Source organism: Lontra canadensis, unplaced genomic scaffold, assembly GCF_010015895.1.
Source record: "Lontra canadensis isolate GAN:19392208 unplaced genomic scaffold, GSC_riverotter_1.0 scaffold19, whole genome shotgun sequence".
NCBI classification, from domain to species: Eukaryota; Metazoa; Chordata; class Mammalia; order Carnivora; family Mustelidae; genus Lontra; species Lontra canadensis.
The window spans coordinates 11,882,248-11,906,785 of NW_022631013.1; the positions used below are offsets into that span (position 1 = coordinate 11,882,248).

Here is a 24,538-nt window from a genome sequence, read left to right on the forward strand (position 1 = left end):
TCCCGGGAAAGAAGAATCAACTTGCTGCTGCAGCTGCATGAAATGGGGCAAATTTAGGGGGCTACCTGGCTCGTCTTTACCCAGAACCAAGCGTATTTCAGATCTGGAGCAAAACAGATCCCAGTAGATAGCAAGAGACCCTGCTGTTGCTGTCAACAGCTCTAGCTGCTTCTCAAGAAAAGAGCATCGCGTCTCACTGGCCTGTTTGCTTACTGGAGCATAACCCAGCAGAATAAAGCATAGCAATGTCAAGAAAGCAGTGTTCTTGATTGATGCTCATAAACACTTCTAAGTCTCAAAATTACAGTAATTTCCCAAGTTACTTTCTTGTTGTTTTGGTATTACCCTTTAACATTCCAGAGATCTCCCAAGCCAGACTTCAGACATCTAAATTCTAGATTATTCACTAGATTGGGAGGAGCTTTCTTTACTTTTCCTACCTATAGCTTTGTTTTCATGGGTCTCTACCTCTGGGGTCAAGGTCTGGAAGCCCCCAATTAGCTGGCAATAAATGGAACAAAGGAAAGCCGTTATGCAGACAAATGGCTTTTCAGAGCCTTGCCTCTTTAAAAGCACTCTCAGAGGGCGCCTGGGTGGCTCAGTGGGTTAAGCCGCTGCCTTCGGCTGGGGTCATGATCTCAGGGCCCTGGGATCGAGTCCTGCGTCAGGCTCTCTGTTCAGCAGGGAGCCTGCTCCCTCCTTTCTCTTCGCCTGCCTCTCTGTCTACTTGTGATCTCTCTGTCAAATAAATAAATAAAATCTTAAAAAAATAAAAAAAAAAAATAATAATAATAATAATAAAAGCACTCTCAGAGACTGGAGGGATGCCTTTTCCTGAACTTAATTCACAATGCTGTTTTAACGTGAGAGTTCCATGTGAATTAGGAAATATGACAGGCAGGAGAACATATAAGTAGCCAGCATTGAATCTGTGTCCTCTTCCACAGGTCTGCCCTGTAACTGTGCAGATCAGTTCGTCCCTGTGTGTGGGCAGAACGGCCGCACTTACCCCAGCGCCTGCATTGCTCGCTGTGTGGGCCTCCAAGACCATCAGTTTGAGTTTGGAGCATGCGTATCAAAAGATCCATGTACTCCAAATCCCTGCCCAAAAAACCAAAGGTAAATTAAATGACTCCTTATCTTTTTTCTTTTTTTTTTTTTAAGTTTTTTACTTTAATCACCTGCTGCTGCTCGCCTATTTCACCAGTCTCCCCACATCCCTTTCCGCTGGTAACCATCACTTTCTTCTCTGTAGTTAAGAGTCTGTTTGTTGTTTTGTCTTGCTCTTTTTTGCCCCGTGTTATGTTTTGTTTCTTAAATTCCACATCTGAAGGAAATATATTTGTCTTTCTCCGACTTCTTTCACTTAGAATTACACTCTCTAGCTCCACCTATGTCATTGGAAATGGAAAGATTTTATTCTTTTGTATGGCTGAATAATACTCCATTGTGTATATATGTATGCCACATCCTGGAGAGTGGCTCAGGGGTCCCCAATATGGAGGACTTGGGGGCCAGGGCTCTGGGGACAGAAGCCCAAAGACACAACCTGGGTTTATTGTTAGGACCTCAAGAGCATAGCAGGCCTGATCTGCCAGCACAGAAGTGGGCTCCCAGGGAGCTGAGTAGAGGGCAGGGTTGGCAGGTGTTCAAGGATATTCTGGCCATGCGGTTACCTGGCATTTAGCGAGCTTTCTCGCAGGGTTCAGGTGCGACCACTCAGGACCAGAGGCCGGTCCAGGCGGCTCCCCTGAAGGCACGCTCAGCAGGAAGCGAATTCACCGGGGGATCCTGGCCAATTCTCAGGAGCTTTCTGCCCGAATTGACATCGATTTGGGCAGAAAACTTGTGAGAATGAATGGGTCAGCATTAGGCAGCGATCCGTGCTGCTCACGTGCCTGGTGTCTGCAGCACTTTCTAGCTAGGTGCGTGTTGTGAGAATTGTTCTGAGAATTGGCGGGCGTTGGGCGGCGATCCAGGCAGCTCACCCGCTAGGTGTCGAGTGCTTTCCTGCTAGGTAGGTGCTGCAACTGTCAGGCACCACAGGCTGGACCCACACCTCTCTCCTGCCGGCCCCTGCTGAGGCAAACTGCCTGGGGCCAGAGTTGAGGGAGGGGGTCAGGCTGAGCATCAGGCTGTGGATTTGTGGCCCGGGGGGTGGGGCGCTGAAGGTGAGGGTGGCCTCAGAGAGGCATGCGGGTTTCTCCCACTCTGAAGGTTTTGCGAAGCTCCAAATGGCATGGTTTCCTCCTGGGGGACAGGTGGAGTTCTGGCGTGTGGCTCAGGGGTCCCCAATCTGGAGGGCCTCTTGGGACAGAAGCCTGTAAACCCAACCTAGAGTTAGTGTTAGGGCCTAGGGGCATGGCAGGTCTGATCTGCTGGAGCTGAGGTGGGACCCCTGGGGGTCTGAGTTGAGGAGAGGGGTCACGCAGTGGGTCAGGCTCCAGGTTGGTGGCCAGGGGGTTGCCAGATTTGGGGATGGCCTCAGGGAGTCATGCAGGTTTCTCCCAGTCAGAGGGTTTGGAGCAGGACCAAATGGCACAGTTTCCATCTGGGTGGCAGGCAGACTCCTGGGGTGTGGCCTCCGGGGTCCCCAATCTGGAGGGCTTGGGGGACAGGCCACAGGGGACAGAAGCCTAAAAACTGACCTAGAGATCGGGTTAGGGCCTTGGGGCATGGCAGGCCCCATCAGCCGGTGCTGCGCTGCGGCAGGGCTCCCCAGGGGCCGAGTACAGAATGGGGTTGGCAGGTGTTCTGAGGCAATTCAGGCCACACGTGCACCTGGTGTTTGGCATGCTTTCTCACAGGGTTTGGGCGGTGACCACTTGGGACCATGGGCCCTTTCCAGGAAGCTCCCCTGAAGGCCCGTGCTGCCAGAAGCGAGTTCGCTGGGGAATTCCGGCCAATTCTCAATGATCTTTCTGCCCAAATTGACATCGATTTGGGCAGAAAGCTCATTGAAAATTGGCCAGCGTTGGGTGGCGATCCGGGCCACTCATGCACCTGGTTTCTGGAGTGCTTTCTCTCTAGGTGTGTGTGGCGACCATCAGGGACTGTGGGCTGGGCCCATGAGGCTTCCCAGTGGGCACCCACTGAGGCGAGCTCCCTGGGGGCAGAGTTGAGGGTGGGAGTCCGGCAGCCCATGAGCCCTCCGGGTTTGTGGCCACTGGGGGAGGGGGAAGGTGGGCGCCGAAGGTAGGGGTGGCCTCAGGGGCACATGCAGTTTTCTCCCACAGGGAGGGTTCTGCATGGCTCCAAACAGCACTGTTTCTTCCTAGAGGGCAGGCAGAGTCCTGGGGTGTACCTCAGGGATCCCCGATCCAGAGGGCTTGGGGGCCAGGCCCTGGGAGCTGGAAGCCTAACAGCCCAACCTAGGGTTAGGGTTAGGGCCTAAGGACATGGCAGGCCCGATTTGCCGGCACTGAGGCGGGATCCCCGGGAGGCTGAGTTGAGGGCAGGGGTCTGGTAGCACGTCAGCCTCTGGGTTTGTGGAGAGGGCAGAGGGTGGGGGTGTAGTGCCAAAGATGGGGGTGGCCTCAGGGGGGCATGCACCTTTCTCCCGTTCTGAAGGTTCTGCAGAGCTCCAAATAGCAGGGTTTCCTCCTGGGGGGCCAGTGGTGTCCTGGGGTATGGCTTAGGGGTCCCCAATGGAGGGCTTGGGGATGAGGCCTTTTGGGACAGAACCCTGAAAACCCAGACTGGGGTCAGAGTTAGGGCCTAGGGACATGGCAGTCCCTATCTCCCAGTGCTGAGGCAGGCTCCTTGCATGGCTGAGTTGAGGGTGGTGGTCTGGCAGTACGTCAGGCTCCCTGTTTGTGTCCAGGGGCCCGCTGAAGTTGGAGGTGGCCTCAGCGGGGCATGCAGGTTTCTCACACTCTGACGGTTCTTTGCATCTCCAAACGAAATGTTTTCCTTATGGGTGGCAGGTACAGTCCTGGGGTGTGGTTCATCAGTCCCCAATCTGGAAGGTTTATGGGCTAGGCCTCTGGGGACAGAAGCCTAGAAACCCAACCTAGGGTTAAGGTTAGGGCCTAGGGGCAGGGCAGGCCGATCTGCTGGCACTGAGGTGGGCTCCCCACATGCGTAAGTTGAGGACCCAGTTTAGGTGGCGAGTCAGCCTCTTCTTTTCTGGGCACTTTCCATAGTTTGGCTATTTAGGACTTTGCTGCTATAAACACTGGGGTGCAGCTATCCCTTCGGATCACTACATTTAAATCTTTAGGGTGAATACCCAGTTGTGTGATTGCTAGATCATAGGATTAACTTTTTGAGGAATTTCCATGTTGTTTTCCACAGTGGCTGCACCAATTTCTATTCCCACCAACAGTCCAAGAGTGTTCCTTTTTCTCCACATCCTCACCAACAACCAGTTGTTGATTTTAGCCATTCTGGCCAGTGTGAGATGATATCTCATTTTAATTTTGATTTGCATTTCCTGGTGATAAATGATGAGCATCTTTTCATGTGTGTATTGACCATCCACATGGAAAACATTTCATATGTCTTCTTTGGAGAAATGTCTGTTCATTTCTTCTATTTTTTTAACTGGATTCTTTTTTGGGTGTTGGGTTTTTAAGTTCTTTATGTGTTTTGGATACTAACCCTTATCAGATATGTCATTTCCAAATATCTTCTCCCATTCTGTAGGTTGCCTTTTAGTTTTATTGATTATTTCCTTGGCTGTGCAAATCCTTTTTATTTTGATGTAGTCCAAATAATTTGTTTTTGCTTTTATTTCCTTTGCTTCAGGCGACCCATCTAGAAAAAAATTCCTACAGCCAATGTCAGAAAAATTACTACCTGTGTTCTCTCTAGGATTTTTATGGTTTCAGGTCTAACATTTAGGTCTTTAATCCATTTTTAATTTGTTTTTGTGTATGGTTAAAAAACTGGTCCAGTTTCTTTCTATTGTGTGTTGCTGTCCAATTTTCTCAACACCATTTGTTGAAGGGACTGTCTTTTTCCGATTGGATATTCTTTCCTTTGTTGTCAAAGATTAATTGACCATATAACTGTGGGTTTACTTCTAGATTTTCTATTCATTGATCTATGTGTCTATTTTTGTGCCAGTACTGTATTGTTTTGATTATACATCTTTGTAATATAACTTGAAGTCTAGAATTAGGATGCCTCCAGCTCTGCTTTGCTTTTTCCAGATTTCCTTGGCTATTTGGGGCCTTTTGTGTTTCCATAAGCATTTTGGGATTATTCTAGTTCTGTAAAAAATGCTGTTGGTATTCTTTTTCTTTTTTTTTTTTTAAGATTTTATTTACTTATTTGAGAGTGCAAGAGAGAGGGAGAACATTAGCGGGGTGGGGGGCAGAGGAAAGAGGGAGCAGCAGACTCCCCAGTGAGCAGAAAGCCCACTGTGGAACTCGATCCCAGGACTCTGGGATCATGGTATGAGCCCAAGGCGGACACTTAACTGTCTGAGCTGCCCAGGCGTCCCTGAGTTACTCTGCAAATCCCTTAGCCTTAGTTACACAAAGGCAAAATGGGGCAGCTAAGAGTACATATAGGGTTATCAGTGAGAATTACATGAGTTCGTGGTATCTAATAGGTACTTAATGATAATAGCTATTATGTTGTTATGGGGCGGGTATAGGCTTAATTGGTTTTCAGTATCCATGGACACTTGTGTGAGACTGTCTGTAGTTCAGGAAGCTTCTCAGAGAGAAGAGATTGACTTGGAGCAAAGATTTTTAAAAAATTATAATTTGGCAATTCAAAAAAATGAACATTTGCTAAGAATTTGAACAATCCAAAAAAAAGCCAAGCTTTCCTCTGACCAGATTTATTGAATGTAAGAAAATTCTATGTACAAAGTGACTGGGACCTGCTGCTTCAAAACATGATCCTTTCTTACTAATATTTGGGTAAGTCAGTCCATTGAGTGTCCAAAAGAAGCTTACTCTAAAATTAAGAGAAAAGTGCCCAATGCACACGAAATAAATGGCCTGACTATTGGGACTGGTGTAGTTGTCTAAGATAATTTACACAGGCGGGATCGAGCCCCGACGACAGGCTGCTGGAGAACCGCCATGAGCCGTCAGGAGGCCATCTTGTGCACCGCCACCGTGATGCCATCGTGTTTCTGGATCATGATGTTCCCATTATCTGATTCTAGACACGCCACAGGGATATCAGTGGGGTCTGAGGTCAGCTTAGCTGCTTGCTGGGCTAGAACGGATATCACCCCGGCATGCTCATCTGACAGGGTCCCACAGCAGTCCAGATTAAGTCCTTGTGAATCTGTGCACAGGACTCCAACAATGGATGGATTCTTCATTGTATCCTCCAAGTGCTGTTCCAAGGTGGCCTCCATCCCGCCTGCCAGGCCCGGGATCCCGGGATCCCGCAGCTCCTGCTCCGCCCCTGCTGTTGTTATTTTGATAGGGATTACATTAAATGTGTAGATTGCTTTGGTTAACATAGACATTTTAACAGTATTTGTTCTTCCAGTCCATGAGTGGGGAATGTCTTTCCATTTCTTTGTGTCATCTTCCATTTCTTTCTTTTAAAGTTTTCAGAATGTAGGTCTTTTACCTCTTTGGTGTGGTTTATTCCTAGACATCTTGTGATTTTTGGTGTGATTATAAATGGGATTATTTTCTTAATTTCTCTTCCTGCTACTTCATTATTGGTATGTAGAAATGCAACAGATTTCTGTAAATTGATTTTGTATACTGGGTCTTTATTGATTTTGTGTATCAGTTCTAGCAGTTTGTTGACAGAGTCTTTCTGGTCTTTTTTTTTTTTTTCTCATCTTTTATGCATAGCATAGAAGCATGTCATCTGCAAATAGTGAAAGTTTTCTTCTTCCTTACCGATTTGGATGCCTTTTATTTCCTTCTGTTGTCTGATTGTTGTGTCTAGGACTCCTAGTACTATGTTGAATAAAAGTGATGAGAATGGTCATCCTTCTCTTGTTCCTGACCTTAGGGGGAAAGCTCTCAGTTTTCCCCTTTTGAAGATGATGTTAGCTGTTGGTTTTTCATATATGGCCATTACTATGTTGCGGTATGTTCCCTCTAAACATTTGTTGAGGGTTTTTCTCATGAATGGATATTGTACTTTGTCGAATGCTATTTCTGCATCTATTGAAATGAACATATGGTTCTTATCATTTCTCTTAGTGATGTGATGTATCATGTTGATTGGTTTATGAATATTGAACCACCCTTGCCACCCAGGAGTAAATGCCACTTAATCATTGTGTGTGATTTTTTAAATGTATTGTTGGATTAGGTTGCTAGTATTTTGTTGAGGGTTTTTGCATCTATGTTCATCACAGACATTGGACTGTAGTTCTCTTTTTGTGATATCTTTATCTGGTTTTGGTATCTGGGTAGTGCTGGCCTCATAGAATGAATTTGGAAGTTTTCCTTCCTTCTCTATTTTTTGGTATAGTTTGTGAAGAGTAAGTATTAACTCCTTTTTAAATGTTTGATAGAATTTGCCTATGAAGCCATCCGGTCCTGGACTGTTGTTTTTTGGGAGTTTTTAAGTTACTGATTCAGTTTCTTTGCCAGTAATCAGTCTGTTCAAATTTTCTATTTCTTCCTATTTCAGTTTTGGTAGGTATATGTTTCTAGGAATTTATCCATTTCTTCTGGGTTGTCCAGTTTGTTGACATCATTTTTCATAATATTCTCATTAATGGTTTGTATTACTGTGATGTTTATTGTTACTTCTTCTCTCTCACTTGTGATTTTATTTATTTGGGTCCTTTCCTTTTTTTTTTTTTTTTTTTTTTCCTTGATAAGTCTAGCTAGAGGTTTTTCAATTTTATTGATTTTTTTTTTTTTTAACTGGCTCCTGGTTTCATTGATCTGTTGTATTGGTTTCCGGTTTTTTGTTTATTTTAGTTTCTATATAACTTATTTCTTCTCTAATCCATATTATTTCCTTCCTTCTGTTGGTTTGAGGTTTTAATTGTTCTTTTTCTTGCTCCTTTAGGTATAAGGCTATTTATTTGAAATTTCTCCTGCTTCTTAAGGTAGGCTTGTATCGCTATAAATTTTCCTCTTAGAACCACTTCTACTGTGTCCCAAAGGTTTTGGACCACTGTGTTTTCATTTTCATTTGTTTCCATGTACTTTTTAAATTTCTTCTTTTATTTCCTGATTGACCCATTCATTTTTAGTAGCATATAACTTAACCTCCATGTATTTGTGGTCTTTCCAGAATTTTTCTTGTCATTAACTTCTAGTATCATAGTGAGAAAAGACATAGGGTATGAGTTCAGCCTTTTTAAATTTGTTGAAGCTTGTTTTGTGGCCTGATATGTGACCTATTCTGGAGAGTGTCCCATCTGCCCTTGAAAAGAATGTATTGTGCTGTTTTATGATGGAATGTTCTCAATATACTTGTTAAATTCATCTGGTCCAGTGTGTCATCAAAGCTATTGTTTCTTTGTTGATCTTCTGTTTAGGGGATCCGTTGATGTCAGTGGGGTGTTAAAATCCCTTACTTTGTGTTATTATCAATTAGTTCCTTTATGTTTGTTACTATTATATGTATTTGGGTGCTCCCAGGTTAGGGGCATAAATATTTACAATTGTTTTATCTTCTTGTTGGATTGTACCCTTTATGATTAAATAGTGCCCTTCTTAGTCTCTTGTTACAGTCTTTATTTTAAAATCTGTTTAATCCAATATAAGTATTGGCCTTTCTTTTGTCTTTCTGTCTTTCTTTTGGCATCCATTTGTATGATAAATATTTCTCCATACCCTCACTTTCAATCTGCAGGTGTCTTTAGATCTAAAACAAGTCTCTTACAGGCAGTATACAGATGAGTTGTTTTCTTATCGATTCTGTCAGCCTATTCTTCTGATTGGAGCATTTACCTCATTTATATGCAAAGTAATTATTGATTGCTGTGTACTTATTGCCATTTTACTTGTTTTGTGGTGCTTTCTGAAGATTTCCCTGATCCTTTCTTGTCTTTCTCTCTTCAATGGTTAGCTGGTTTTCTTTAATGATGTATTTGGATTTCTTTGTCTTTATTCTTTGCATATTTATTAGTAGATTTTGAATTGTGGTTACTATTAGGTTTGTATATAACATCACCTCCATATAACAGTCTATATTAAGTTGTCAGTCATTTAATTTGAACTCATTCTTTACTCCTCTCCTTCCCACATTTTAGGTATATGGTGTCATATATTACATCATTTTATTTTGTGAGTTCTTTGATTTTTTTACAGAAATACTCATTTTTTATATTATGTATTTCCTACCTTCATACTACAATTTTTGGTCTTTACACTCAAAAAATACTCTTTAATATTTCTTATAGGGCTGGTTTAGTGGTCATGAACTCTTTTAGTTCTTGTTTGTCTGGGAAGCTCTGTCTCTCCTTCTGTTCTGAATGGTAGCCTTGCTGGATGGAGTATTCTTGACTGCAGGTTTTTCCCATTCAGCACTCTGAACATATCATGCCACTCCTTTCTGGCTTGGAAAGTTTCTAGTGCAAAATCCACCGATAACCTTATGAGGTTTCTTTTGTCTGTAACTCTCTTCTTTTGTCTTGCACCTTTTAATATTTTTTTTCTTTATCACTGTGTTTTGCCATTTTAATTACAGTGTGTCTTGGTGTGGATCTGCCTTTATTGATTTTGTTGGGGCTTCTCTGTACCTCCTGGATCTGGTTATCTGTTTCCTCCCCTAGACTGAAGAAATTTTCAGCTGTTATTTCTTCAAATAGATTCCCTGACCCCTTTTTCTCTCTTCTTCTAGGACTCCCATAACATGAACATTATTATGTTTGATGGAGTCACTGAGTTCCCTAAGTCTTTTCTCATTTTGCCTAATTCTCTTTTCTCTTTTTTGTTTAGGATTATTACTTTCCATTACTCTGTCTTCTAGGTCATTAATTCATTCCTCTGCTTCTTTCAGCCTGTTGTTTTTTCCATCAAGTGGGTTTTTCATTTCATTTATTGAGCCCTTTATCTCTGTGTTATTCCTTACTCTGTGTTAAGTGTCTCACGGATGTCCTCCACTCTTTGGTCAAGTCCAGTGAGTATCCATATGATCATCGCTTTAAGTTCGCCATTGACGTGTTACAACATCAGTTGTTATATCTATTTTGCTTAGATCTCTGGTCATGGCCTTGTCCTATTCTTTCATTTGGGACAAATTTCTCTGTCTTCTCATTTTGTCTAAGTCTCTATGTGTTAAGAAAGTCAACCACATCCCCTGTACGTGAGGGTAATGGCTTTATGACGAAGTTCTGTAGTGCCCTGTAGTGTCTCCTGTTCCTCAGGGCCTGGTGCTTCTGGGAGTGTCTCCAGTGTGTGCTGTGGGTGCTCTCCTATTGTGTCCTGGCCGCTTTATCCTTCAGGCCCGTCGTCATCAGAGGATCTCTGCTTGTTGTGGACAGTGCTTGGTCCTGGCCTGGATGTGGTGCTTTTTACCTAGATGCACTCTGGTTTGTTTGTGAAATGAGACCTGTCACCACTGCTGCTAGAACCTAGGCTCTCCAGAATCCCACATGGGGAGATGCAGTGTTACTGGGGTTTGGGCTAGTCTTCTGGAGGAAGGTGCCTGCCACACTGGGACTCAAGCAGCTGTGCCCAGAAGGGGCAGTTCTACTAGAACATGATGGTGTGGGGCTTGGTTTAAGCAAGTAAAGTAGTGAGTGTTGGTGCTGCACTGTTTCCCAAAGGTGGCCCTGTGGTTTTGCTGAGAAGCAGGGGAGGGAAATGACACCTTCCAGTTCCTTTTTTCCCTGGAGGGGTCTCTCGGTGAATGCCGTCTCTCTGGGACACATTCTGAGATGAATGAATAACCTCCCTACTGTGTGCCCCGGGTACTCTTCAGATTGCCATTTCCACACTGTATGTCTGCAAACTCTTTGCCCTGCCTTCTTTTCAAAACCAGCCCCAATGTCCTCTGAGCTCTCCCAGAGCCAAGCACACTGACCTTTAAAACTCCAGGCTTTAAGCCCCACTGGTTCCAAGAACTCATGAAAATCAGGCCCTCTCACTTTCCAAGCCAATTGCTATGGGGATTTGTTTTCCCCATGCACTCCCCTGTATGCAAGTTTGTCTCTCACCTTCCTTTGCAACTGTGGCTGCCTCCCCACCACAGGGGCTACAATCCATTTCTCTCCCAAGCCATGTCTCTGCACTTCCTGCCTTCTTCTCTACTTCTAGTTTTAGAGTTTGTTCTGCTAGTCTTCAGATCAATTTCCAGAGTATTTAGAATGGTCTAATAGTTGTCTAGTGTGTGTGCGGGTTGAGGTGAGCCTAGGGTCCTCCTACTCTACCACCATCTTCCCCAATGGCTCCTCATCTTTTTCAACTGAAGACCAGCACTTACTAAGCATCTATTGTATACCAGACACTGAAATACAAAAATGAATTAAGAAGACCTCTGTCCTGAAGAGTTCAATCTACAGGTAAAGAGCGATGTAAAGCTCCTTAATGACACACTATGATTAGGGGCCCAGAAGTGTAGCTGATGCAGCCTAGGGGAAGCCTGGGAAAGCCTCTAGAGGATGTGATACTCAGCTAAGAAGATGAGAAGGAGATTGCCAGCAAGGCTGACAGTAGAGGGTGGTGTTGGTGAAGGCAGGGAGAACAATAGGAGGAAAGATCTTGGCCACTAGAAATGAGAAAATAGTGTGATGTCTCTTGGGAGCTACAGCAATTCTATAAGACTTAAACAGAAAGTGCAAGGCACAGAATGGTAGCAGACAAGATGAGAGAAATGGATGTGTTCTCTTTATTAGCTATTTATGCCTGATAGTAATAGAAATTTTCTTCTGTTTATCTACCTCCATATTAGGGATTGGACATGAGAAATCTCTGGAAATGCAACTTCAGCTTTGTGCGAAGTTTTTTGTTTAGGGGCTTCTTCCTCTGCAGTTTCCTCATGAGCTCAGAGTACAGTGGACCTAGCCTTCATGATGGGTTTCTGTATATGGTGGCCAGAGGGCAGGAGTCCTGCTGACTGTCTTAGGTTTAGACTTCTAGAACAGGAGTTTTCCCTAGCTGCCTTAGGGACCTGAATAGGACATATCCTTTCCTAGTGAAGAATGTTGTGGAGAATAAGCAGTTGCATCTCCATCCTTAAAACCTGTTGCAGTAGGGAGTGAGGGAAAGATTCTCACACATACTAAGAGAAATGACAAAGAAAATTGGTCACCCATCTGGCAAAGTTTATACATGAAAACTAAGCCCAAAAAGTTCCTATAGAAGGAAGACAGGATGCTGGGCATAAGAAATAAACTGATAGGATGATATAGTTGTGTTGGGAGGTGACTTGAAGGTTGTTTTGTTATTTGTTCATTTGTTTTCTCTGTTAGCTAACCCTTCTGAATAAGGTTGTTTTGCTCTTATAATAAAACAATAAAATCCCAAAGTGGGAAGGTCATGCTGGTTATAGTACAAAACCAAAATAAAAAGAAAAGATTGGGGCACCTGGGTGGCTCAGTGGGTTAAGCCTCTGCCTTCAGCTCAGGTCATGATCTCAGGGTCCTGGGATCGAGACCCTCATCGGGCTCTCTGCTCCGCAGGGAGCCTGCTTCCCTCTCTCTCTGCCTACTTGTGACCTCTCTCTCTCTGTCAAATAAATAAATGAAATCTTTGTTTAAAAAAAAATATATATATATATTAAAAAGAAAAGATTGAGGGTGCCTGGGTGGCTCAGTTGGTGAAGCGACTGCCTTTGGCTCAGGTCATGATCCCAAGGTCCCAGGATCGAGTCCCACATTGGGCTCCCAGCTCTATGGGGAGTCTGCTTCTCCCTCTGACCTTCTCCCCTCTCACACAAATTTTCTGCATCGTAACAAATGATAAACTGGAAAGAATATCACAGAGAAAGGGCTGATGTCCTTAGAGTATAAAGAGTCCCTACAAATCAACAGGAAAAAATCAACAACCTAATATCCTCTGGCCAAACAGAGAAGAAGGTACAGGGAGCTATGAGTCTGCAGGAGCTGGGAGTCACTAGATGGAGGGATCTTAGGTTTCTGAGTCATTTTGTGGAAATCCACTTGCTGAACACACAAATGGATTGTATTTGAACTTCTGTTATATTAAAGTACTGATACTTTGGGGGTTGTAGTCACTAGAAAGAATTACTCTATAAAAGCCTTATTTCAAATGTTTAATAACTATTTGTTTTTCTTATTTATATCTTTGGTTCATTTTTCTATTAGTTTTTTTTTTTAATTTTGCCCATTTTTATATTAGGTTGTTGATGAAGGTTGCTCTTGAGAAGCTTTCATAGGCCAGGTTTAAAAGTGACATTTACCTCTACTTCTAGCCACACTCTCCTGTTAGAACTCAATCATTTGGCCACAACTTTTGCCAGGGAGTCTGGGATATATAATCTAGATGTGTGCCCATGAAGAAAATTAAATGAACTTGATGAACATCCAGCCAAATATACCACCATGCTTCACCTTTCTCATTTTAAGAGAAATGTAAATTAAATTAAAACTACAACTATACACCATTTTCCATCTATCAGATTGGCAAAGGTAAAAAGTTTGTAACGTAATGTAAGGAAACAGGCACTCTCCTACAAGAAGAGGGTTGAAGGAAGGGTTGGTACATCCCCTATGGAGGGCAATTTGTCCAAGCCTATCAAAATTTTAAATGCACATACTCTTGACTCAGCATATATAAATATTTATACTTACATAAAAGTTCTTGGGAAGACTAAACAAAAAATTGACAATAGTAGCTGTTTCTGAGAAGTTAGGGGGGCAGCTGGGATGGAAGAGTAAGAGGCAGACTTATTTTGCACCATATATAATTTTCTATCTTTCCAGTTTCACCATGGGCTTGTATTATCTGTTCAAAAAATAATTGGTTAAAAAATACAAAGTTGTGTTCATTCATCAAACACCTACTGATGTACCAGCCATCTTTCTAAACATCAGGACACAACGATAAGAAAGACAGAGTCCCTGCCCTGATCATGTTTAATTTACTCCCTGGATTCTCAAATTTCCAATTGATCTTATTTCTCTATACTCAACTTCATGAAGTTTTTCCTTCAACAATTACCAAATGCCTCCTGATATTCTTGTTCTCATCCCTTCCACGTTAATAGATAATGAAGTTCTAAATATTCTTTTCCATTATTTTTTTTTCAAAGTCTTACATTTCCAAAAAACCATAACTATGTGCATTCGAATTTTAAATCCCATCAAGAAAGGCGCCCATATGAAGTAGTAGTGATGGAGCTGGTGGTCATTTCAGAGCAGGAGACTTATCCCTAAAGAGATTAGAGGTCATTTCCTTTGAAATCAAAATAATGCTAGCTGCTATATTCTTCTCCTTTTATTGTACAGACTGACATTTGTGTTTCCTGTTATTTCAAGGCCCAGTGAAACCTCAACATTTTAATAGGTCTTCTTATAGAAAGTTATAAATGCCAATGTAGAAATGAAAGAGCAGAAAAGTCTAAAGAAGAGCTATCATCCCCAGCCCCTCCAAGGAAGTTCAGGAATTAAGAATGAGGCAAGGTCCTGACATTACTAGGAAGACCCAGCTTTGTGGGGTGGCATTGTCTCCGTGATTCACAACCAACCAGTGGCAGGTCCTCAGCCTATAAGCACAGAAGCCTGAGTTTTTCAGCTCATACTATGAAACCTTCTCTTAAGACAGACTCAGTAATACCCAAGCTGGAAATTAAACCCCAAAAAATGCTTCTTTTATTATTGACTAGAAGGCCTCTAGCGTCAGACCCCAACCCACCTGATGAACCCTCATATCCTGCCACTTCTGTCCCTGTGAACTTGGCTCCTACCCTCAGGGTCACCTCCCCTTTCCCCCAGCACTGTAGTCACATCACACCTTTGCTCTTGCTGCTTCCTCAGCCGGGCAGGCCAGTGCGGCCCTCCTTATCCCCCAGGTGACAACCAGGACACCACCTGTTCCTACTGCTTTCTCCAGGCTCCTGAATCAGAATGACTCACTCCCACGGGCATTTTGTGTAGAACCTACTCACTCACTTCATATGCATGCTTGACTCTCCTCCTCTACATAAGCTCTTGGGGATAGGGACTCTTTCAGACTTCCCTCTTGCTTTTTCCTCAACCTCTTGCCCCTTGTCAGTGCCTTAGCAGCCCCATCATCACCCACCCCCACCTGCAGCACTGGCTGATGGTGCCACATTTGTGTTTTTCAGATGCATACCCAGACCACAAGTGTGCCTGACAACTTTTGATAAATTTGGATGTAGCCAATATGAGTGTTTGCCAAGACAGCTCACTTGTGACCAGGTTCGCGATCCTGTTTGTGACACAAACCACGTGGAACATGGCAATCTCTGCACTTTGTACCAGAGGGGGCAAAACCTCTTATACAAAGGCCCTTGCCAGGTACAGTTGTTTGGCTGACAAACCCAAGCATAAAATCAGTTGATGATCTTTTACAGATGAAGCAACAGTAAGACCACTTGGGGGTCTTCTATAAATCCTATCAAATCTAGAGAATTAAAATGAGCCATCCCAAGCCTGGCTTTGTCTTCCTAACTCTGGAGGGCTGTCCTACTCCTGTTGGTACTTTGGTCATCTAGTGGACAAGCAAGAACAGAGTGGCCTCATGCCACCCACCATTAGGGAAATAATGTAAAGTTACATACCCTGGGGTACGTCAGTACCATTTTCACTTCCCCTTCTGTGGCCCTCATTAGCAAATGGTCCAGGAAGAATGCAAGTTAAAACCACCAAGAGAAGAGTGCTTTCCCACTCTTTCCACTGAAGTCCCACTCACAGAAGAGTGAGTGAAAATTTCTTGAAGACTTGATGTCTTTTTACATCAGTTTATCTTGCAGCCTTTTGCATTTCGTGTCCAGAAAACACCCACAAGGACAACCACCCACACACCACTGCAGGGCACCTACTCACGGCCAACTAACACCTGACATGATTGCTTCTCGTTTCCTGGTCTTCACTGGCAGGAGAATGCCTTCAGCATGTCTCCCTAGATCTGTTTTCCCTCAGAGCTTGTGTTCCAAGTGCATTGATACCATCTACTCTGAATTCCCAGTCTTCCCTTCCTATCTGTTCCCTCCTACTGGCTACAAGTTTTATCTTACTTAGCCTAACCTACCTGATGGGTCCAGAGTCTCCACTCCACTGAGCTCTCCACCCTTCCCTCTCCCTATCCCTACCCAGCACGAAATGATAAGCCTTCTGAATTTGCATGGAGATTGATCTTGTTTTCATCAAACAGGTAGGTACTTCGGAAATGATAGAAGTCTGGGGTGGGGGAAGCAGTATCTCATATCAATTCACATGGAATGAGCACCCAAGTCCCAGAGAGGCTCAGCAAAGTAATCATTTCAGTTCATCTTGGGACAGCCCTATTGACCCCACCCCGAACCCAAAGTTTAGCTGATCTTAGGAGCTTAATTAAGAGGGTCCAGGAATTTATACCTGTATCTTTTTTCCTTTCTGTTTTGTGCTCTTGGTTAGGAAAAGTGTACTACAGAGGTTTATAGGCTAAATGTGCTTTGTTTGTCATTAGCCCTTCTGCAGAGCCACGGAGCCCATCTGTGGGCACAATGGGGAGACCTACAGTAGCGTGTGTGCTGCTTACTCAGATCGCGTAGCTGTTGATTACTATGGGCCCTGCCAGGCGGTTGGGGTCCTCTCAGAGTACAGTTCTGTCACTGAGTGTGCTGCTGTCAAGTGTCCTTCACTCTCTGCAACTGAGTGCAAACCCATCATCCCACCAGGTAGGCTGGCAGTATTTGGGGTGGGATTGTACAGACAGACTTACCCACCTCCAGGGAGTGAGTCACTCAGAAAGAGAGTTGACTCATTTACTTAAATTTTTCAAAAAGTCTTGACCTGAGGCTCCTGGGTCGCTCCGTCAGGTAAGCATCCAAATCTTGATTATGGCCCAGGTCATGATCTCGGGGTTGTGAGATCAAACCCTGCCTCAGGCTCCAGTGCTCGGTGCAGAGTCTACTTGAGATGCTCTTTCTCCTTCTCCGTCTGCCCTTCCCCTGCTCGTGATCTCTCTTTCTAAATAAATAAAATCTTAACAAAAAAAAGTTTTGGCTCTACCTGATGCTGATTAGATGCATTACTCTGGGTCCCCCTTAAAAACTCTAGATTACTTTAGACATCATCTTGTCCATGGGATTTAAAACAATATAGCAGAGGCGCCGAGCTGCTCAGTCAAAAGAGCATGCAACTCTTGGTCTCAGATTTGTGAGTCTGAGCCCCACATTGGGTGTAGAGATTACTTAAAAATAAATCAGCTTAAGTAAAGAAATAAATAAAACAATATGGCAAACATTTTCAGGCAAAATCCCACCAAACACCAATATATAAATAGATAAAGCGACATTTCATTACTAAAATTATGGTTAGTAGCTCAAATGTTTAAAGTTTACTCATCATAAGGGTAATAAACAAAGAACTAGTAGTTAATGAATAAAGAGTAAGTAATTAATGAATGAATAATTGAAGTACTTTTGAGGAACACAAACATTTGTAATTCAGAGAAATGTAAGATATTGGTCTTAGATTGGCCTTAGCATCTAGTTGCCTATAATCAAGAAAGTCTTGTTTCATACAGAATGTTATAAGAGTAATGGGTTGTTGTTGTTTTTTTTTTTTTTAAGAAGATTTTACTTATTTATTTGGCAGAGAGAGCGTACAAACAGGAGGAGTGGCAGGGAGAAGGTGAAGCAGACTCCCACTGAGCAGGGAGCCCAACGTAGGGCTTGATCCCAGGACCCTGGGATCATGACCTGAGCCGAAGGCAGACAGTTAACCACCTGAGCCACCCAGGTGCCCCAGTAGTAAGTTTTCTTAAACTACTTACCATAGAGTGCTGTACTTTTCAGTTAAACAGAGATAACAGACAAGACTTTATCCAGTGTCTGCACAGAACAGGTTAATCTGGAGTCTCACAAGTTCATTCATCCATCCCTGGATTCATCAAGTGTTTCTTGAGCTTCTACTGTTTGCCAGAGACTCTTCTAGACACTGGGGCATAGCAGTGAGCAAAAAAAACCAAAGCCTCTTTCTTCCTGAAGACCATGTTCTCATATTTTGTCATCATTTTTAACAGCTTAAATATAATTTTTAAGATTAAATTTGAATCAAACACTCATGGAATCCCTAAAACATCTGCTCCCTTGTTTTGCAGACAGGAAATCAAAGTCACAGGAAAGCACTTCCCTGGGATCATAGTGAGTTCTGAGTCAGGGCAGGGTCCAGGCCCCACACCTCGTGAAAGGCGAGCTCTCTCTCCTGCCTTATACCATCACGGGTTGCCCTGAGAAGTGGTAAAGGATGAAAGCAAGGGTGGTGGAAGGTTTTGGGTAAATGTATAGATAATAAGATCCCCGTTGGTGAGGGAACATATCTAAAAGTACATCAGAGAGGATAGCTACGACTCTCCTAGCAAAAAATGAAGGGTTGGTTATTTCACTGACTATTTTGAATTCCAATTTTCTAATTCTGAACACGCATAAAATGGTTTCTGTTATACAGGTGCTTGTTGCCCATTATGTGCTGGAATGTTAAGAGTTTTATTTGACAAAGAAAAACTGGATACTATTGCAAAGGTAAATTGCTTTATGTGCCACATACTGTTGAAGCCTTATTGATAAACTTCTCAGTAATCCACAGAATAGAATGTGTTGTCCCATTTATAGAGGAATAAAGTAATTCACAGAAAAACAGCTTGCCCGACACTGTATAGCTTATAACTAGTAGAACTCAGGGTGTCTGGCCCCCAATCCCATGCTCCTTTCCCCTGCACTCTGGCTGTTTGGTGACCTTGCTCTGCACAGCACAGCCTGACCTGCCTTAGAAGAGGCCCCTAGCTTGCATAGTATGTCGAGTTAGGGCTGGAGGCAGAACCAAGCAGCCAGAGACTGGTAGATGCCTGGATGGTTTCCAGGCTGCCTGCCCTCATAGTCACCATTCCTCCCCCAGCGCCCCCGCCCGGAACAGGGGCGGGGGAGGGGCGCTTCCACAGCTCGCCACCTTCCCATGTCTGCTTTGCCCCTTTCCCTTCAATATACCATCACTTCTGCTCCACTTCTGAGGACACAGGGTTCCAGAAATGTAGCAGCCAACACTACCACTACCTAGAAAATTATCCCGTTTGGATTCAAACAACTGTATTTTTATAGGAAGACTTTAATCGTTTTCCTGTGGCTCCCAACTCAGAACAGTGCCTTAAAAGGGAGTGGGGGCTTCGGGTGAAAGTGTTTATCTTGAGCTACAAAGCTCCGGAGTCAGACAAAAGCCCTCTGGAATGGACTCTGTAGATTTCGAATTTAGCCAGCAGGGGCTTTTGGGGCCCCAAACTTGGGGGTTCCAACAGGCAAGATAGCAAGGCAGCCTCGGCAGTAATAAGGAATTCCTCTTTTATGCAGGTAATGGAATTTTTTTTCTCTTCCCAGGTAACAAGCAAAAAGCCAATAACAGTTCTGGAAATACTTCAGAAAATCCGCATGCATGTGTCTGTTCCGCAGTGCGACGTGTTTGGGTACTTCAGCATTGAATCCGAAATAGTGATCCTGATCATTCCTGTCGATCATTATCCAAAAGCTTTGCAGGTGGGGTTCAGCACGCCTTGTGCAGCCTTCTTGCTTAGAGGATTTAGGAGAGGGAGGAAGTAGAGGCATTGGAAAGTTAGGTAGGGCAGGAGCGGGAAAAACAAGGCAGTCTGGGAAGGTGTCCCAAGTGACTGCAGCCGGGCTCATCTCTAACAGCAGAATGTGAAGGAGTGGGAGAGCCGAAATGCTGAGGGGCCACTCAGAGGGCATCTACTTATGTATGGATGAGGCAGCTGAAGCCCAGGGAGGGAAGCAGCTGGTACAGGTCATGCCGTGACACAGCCGTAGAGGACACCGGCCGCATGGGGGCTGTGCTCCCACTTGGGAGGAGAAGCCCACCGAGCCCGGTCTTATGGACTCCATTTTTCTTCCTCGTACTCTAGAGGTGATCCTCACTGCTGTGGGCCATCAGAACAGTCAGCATCAGAGCAGTGGGGGCTCCAGTGAGGGGAGCGAATACAAGCGGTTTGTAAACGGCCAGTCAGGAAGCTGAGTAAAGCCCCATTGCTGTCCTCTGGGATGGGTGAGGAAGCACTGAAAGTCCATTGCCTGGGACTGTGTCTAACTGTGGGAAGGTAATGTCTGAACGTGGCTGAGTGGTAAGGGCAGTGGCATTGTGCATCATTTCTTTTCTGATTTAATTTCCCTCGGTGCTATTACTATTGGTATAATTAAGACTATATTAAAATGTTACTTTGGCTCAGAAAAGGAAAGAGAAAGCATATTCTCTGCTGGGATATATGCGGATTGTGTCTGACTTGACCTTTTCACAGGTTCTGTGGTTGTAGATTTTAAAATCTGATTCTCCTTTCCCAGATTGAGGCCTGTAATAAAGAAGCAGAGAAGATCGAATCCCTCATCAACTCTGACAGCCCCACTCTGGCATCCCACGTCCCTCTGTCTGCCCTCATCATTTCCCAGGTACAGGTCTCAAGCAGTGTGCCATCGGCCGGTATCGAGGCCAGAGCCCCCTGGCCCTCCTGCCTCGTCCTCCTCAGTCTGAGCCCTGCTTTGCACATGGTCTGGACACGTAACTGACTGCCCATGAAAAGTGCAAAATGTTCCTCCATCGAGTTTTTCTACATTGTGAGAGACATGCAGGACTCCTGGTTTGTAGTTGAATAGTGGCCAAGGAGAAGCACTTGTCACCTCTGTTCACCACACAGTATTTTTTTTTAATCTGCCAATATTAGGGGTTTTGTTTTATTACAAATGTCAAAATATGTTCTTCCAAATACTAATGAAAAGAGGATGTCTTCTTTTGGTGGATCACTGCCTTACACTTTATACTTTGCTCATTAGATGGGTCATCCCACACTGTAAAACAAATTAGGAACCATTGGTTAAGTGAGATGATCACTTTTTAGAAAGATAACTCACTTTACTATAAGCTTCACACCCAGAAACTTCATTTCTAAGTTCTTTTAAATACTAAGGTGCCCCTAGTGTGTGTGTGTTTACAGAAAATTACCTACTCTATCTAGAAGCTAGGGGTCACTGTGAAGAGCCATTTTAGAGTGTGAAATAAAGATAATGCATCTTTGGAATTATCATATAAATCATCAGGCAAATTTAATTTGCAGAAATTTAATTCAGGAACCCATCTATTATGTTCAGCAAAGCCTGCTAAGGAAGTGGCATTTATGAGATACATTGTACACAATAGGCTGAGTGATTACTAATGTGTGTATGACTTTGTGAAAGGGAGAAATTATACCACATCAAAGCATATTGCATTATGCCTTTTTATATTAACCGATATATATTATTCGGTATTCATCCGAGTTAAACTTAAGAGTTTTTAAATATCAATCTTTAAACCAATTGCTGCTACTTATATACTTGCCAAAAAGTGAAATAATTAGTAGTTTGTGTAAATAATACATGATATTTCTATTTTATTATGAAGAAGGTAAATAGCCATATTTGTAAAATGACAATCATGTGTGTTAACCCAGTACTTTCCGTTCATGAAGACACATTGCTTTTTGTGATATGCACAGTGTGGGTAAGTGTTCTGTCTGACTTTCTTTTTTGATATAGAATTATAAAGACTTGTGGTTTATATATTTTAAAATGTCAATCTAAGTATTAAAGTGTTTGCATGTTGTCTAAGCAATTGAATACTTTGAATGTGTTTCACAGTTTGAAATAAGCTATTCAGTGTAATGCCTCCTGTTGGTATGCACCTAAACTTAGATGTTACATGAAGTATTTTTTTCAGTATTATATGTACCCTTTGAAATATGTAGGGATATGTTCATTATACCAAAATATGTTTAAAAGTGGGCACTTAAAGCTTTCAGAATATTTCAGTGCTGATGTAGCATGTTTGTTGCAATTGCTTTTTCTATATAAATGTCTTCAATGCAATATACTGGAAAGCTTTTCTATTTTAATAAAAATAATTTTATATGATTATGTGTACCTCCAAGCAGTGTGGACATTTAAAATGAAACCACTGACCACTCTTGGGTAAGCTATGTCCTTTGCTCTGGAAAAAGAAATTGTGGGAGTTTTATTATTCCAAGCCAAGGGCCCCGGGAAAGTGGGGCAGCTGGAATGGAGCTGGTCAGACCAGATGGAGGCTTGAGCAGAGGGCATATGGTGGCCGTAAGCCAAGTACAAAGACCCCAGCTTTAGGCCCTCCAAGACCCCAGAACAGACAAGACAGTCCTAGTCCCCACTGCCTTGGGCCCAGTGTTGCAGTTCCAGGGCACACCCTGAGGCAGAGAGGACTCTGGGCCGTGGAGACAGAGGGCTTGTTGATTAGAGCCTGAGAGGATCTGTCAATCAGCTGAGGCCAAGGCCCCAAACCTCCATGGCTGACAACAAAAGAGGCACACACTTTACTTCTATCCTGTGTTTACTGTGTGTCAGCTACACTCCTGCTTTATACCGTCTTCACTCAAGGACCCCTTTCAGTGTCCTCACAGAGTGGGAGGAAAGGGGCTGGAGCTCTGAGGGAGCTACTCAGAACTTGCTCTTGGGCTGCTGGTCCTCACAGGGTCGACAGTGCAGGTGCTGTTAAGGCCCAGACTGAGGATGGATGCCTGCCCAGTTCCTGGAGAGGCTGCCGGGGTCATCACTTCTGCCACCACAGATTCACATCCAGCTATGACAGATTCCTGTGCAGGAACTAGGAGACCCATTGGTGTGTTACCTGGAGGCATGGCGGGCTGACTTGATCTCCAGCCCAGACCACATCATAATTCTGAAAATGGAGTGGCTGAGCCAGGTCCTGCCAACAGTGGACATACTTTACTCTGGAAACTGAGCTGGAGGAATCACCATCTTTGGTCAACCCTGTGTACAAAATTAGGTGGAGAGCATACCCCTGAGCCCGGCATGGTGGCACCAGAGATATGTGTGTGCACAGAGGAAAGAGCACGTGAGGACAAAGAAAGATGGGAGCTGTCTGCAAGCTAAGAAAAAAGGCCTCAGAAGAAACCAACCCTGCTGACACCTTGATCTTGGACTTCTAGCCTTCAGATCTTCAAGAAGTATCTGTTGTTAAAACCAAAAAACAAAACAATAACAACAAAAGGAGGAGGGGAAGAGACAGAATGAAAGCTGTTCCTTAGGCCTCCACTTAAAAGTGACTCTATTATTTCTGCTTACGTCTTACCGGCCCCAGCAAGCCATGTGGCCACTCCTGAGTTCAAAAGGTAGGGAGGTATAATCTCCGGGGGTGGGTGTTGTGTGTTGGTGGGGAGGCAGCAAGGATGGAGCTGGGGGAGGGACCGTGAGTATTTGGAAAAATAATAAAGGCCACTATGAAAGTCGTCTGTCATCAGGATAGCCAGGACTGACTAAAATGTTTTATTAGAAAATAAGTAGAAATTTCATGTTCTGAGAAGGAATAAGAGAAATGAGAGAGGTGCTTGGGTTTGGGGGAAGGAGAATATTAAGAAAGAGAAAGATCTACAAGTCGCTCCTGCTCTCCCGACACAATCATGAGAACCCTGAAGACAGGGGTAAAATAAGGCCAAGTCAGGTCCGTTTGGGGAGATAATGCTCCTCACTTGCACGCTGCTGTGGCGAGCACGCCCTGCCGGCCGTGTGGGTGATGGTTGGTGGCTCTCCAGCACCAATGCAGGACGGAGGCCCTGCCGCTTTGCTCCCTAACGTGCTGCCTAAGGCCCAGTGTGTCGGGCTGGTAGAGGCCTTGAATCGGGATTATGTGGGAAACAACTGGGGCTGTGGAGGGAGAGAGAGGAGGTTCCTGCACCCCAATAATTTTAGCAGGGAGGACCTGGAAGTTCAGGAAGAAGTGGTTCTGCAGGAAGACAATTTAGGTGAGATAACCACATGAAAAGTAGTTTCCAGAGAGATCCAGAGGCTCCTCTGGCCATAGGTAATGAAACCAAGATACTAGAAAAACAAATGAAATCATTCCCCGTCCAGTCTATGGTAAGTTACTGGACAGGAATGGACCCTGAGAGAGTCATAGGTCCAGCCTGGGTCACATGCCCACCTCTGTGGCAGAGAAGGAAAGGCAGGGAGCTCCGGTCCCACCCCAACCTGATGGAGTGGATTTCTCTCAGGGAATAACCCCTTTCCTAGAAGAGGCCTTCTGCCAGATGTGTCCTCTGGGGAGTGTGCATTTCTCTAATAGGCCATTAGCCCCCAAACCAGCCTGGGAGCACACAGCAATGCCTTGCCCTTGGGCTGAGCACACACCTGGGGGTTTTACACCCATCAGCCCCAGGAGCCCACTAACGACCATAGGGTGCTCTGAAGGCTGGCCTACTGAGAAAGGGAATTACCCAAAGTGACTAATAATCATATATTTGTTATACCAAGAGCAAAACTGGGAACAAAAAGGACAATCTGTGATGAGTGCAGGAAATTTTAAATCCATTAGTGCAAAAAGGAACAGGCCAGCTCAAGGAAGATTCTCCTCACTTCCTGGAAGCCTCGATTCAGAAACAGCTTTATCAGGGGGCTTCCCAGGGCTCCAGGACGGAGAACCCGGGCTTAA

At 44.1% G+C, this 24,538-nt stretch overlaps 2 protein-coding genes across 5 annotated transcripts in view; one reads left to right on the top strand and one right to left on the bottom strand.

Moving 5' to 3' along the window:
• The window catches only part of RECK (reversion inducing cysteine rich protein with kazal motifs), a 76,445-nt gene extending 54,514 nt beyond the window's left edge, over nt 1-21,931 (top strand). For all 4 annotated transcript variants that reach the window (XM_032860571.1, XM_032860573.1, XM_032860574.1 and 1 more), the window contains 6 exons: nt 948-1,119; nt 15,151-15,343; nt 16,494-16,704; nt 18,479-18,552; nt 19,399-19,554; nt 20,371-21,931. In XM_032860571.1, the coding sequence (XP_032716462.1) occupies nt 948-1,119; nt 15,151-15,343; nt 16,494-16,704; nt 18,479-18,552; nt 19,399-19,554; nt 20,371-20,592 (1,028 nt within the window). In that variant the 3' untranslated portion in view covers nt 20,593-21,931. The remainder of the gene's footprint in view (nt 1-947; nt 1,120-15,150; nt 15,344-16,493; nt 16,705-18,478; nt 18,553-19,398; nt 19,555-20,370) is intronic.
• On the bottom strand, nt 5,779-6,344 carry LOC116869395 (ragulator complex protein LAMTOR5-like). Its single transcript, XM_032860578.1, has one exon. It carries the CDS (start codon nt 6,323-6,325, stop codon nt 6,050-6,052), a length of 276 nt encoding a protein of 91 aa, XP_032716469.1. The 5' UTR covers nt 6,326-6,344; the 3' UTR covers nt 5,779-6,049.
• Nucleotides 21,932-24,538: the final 2,607 nt, after the last annotated feature.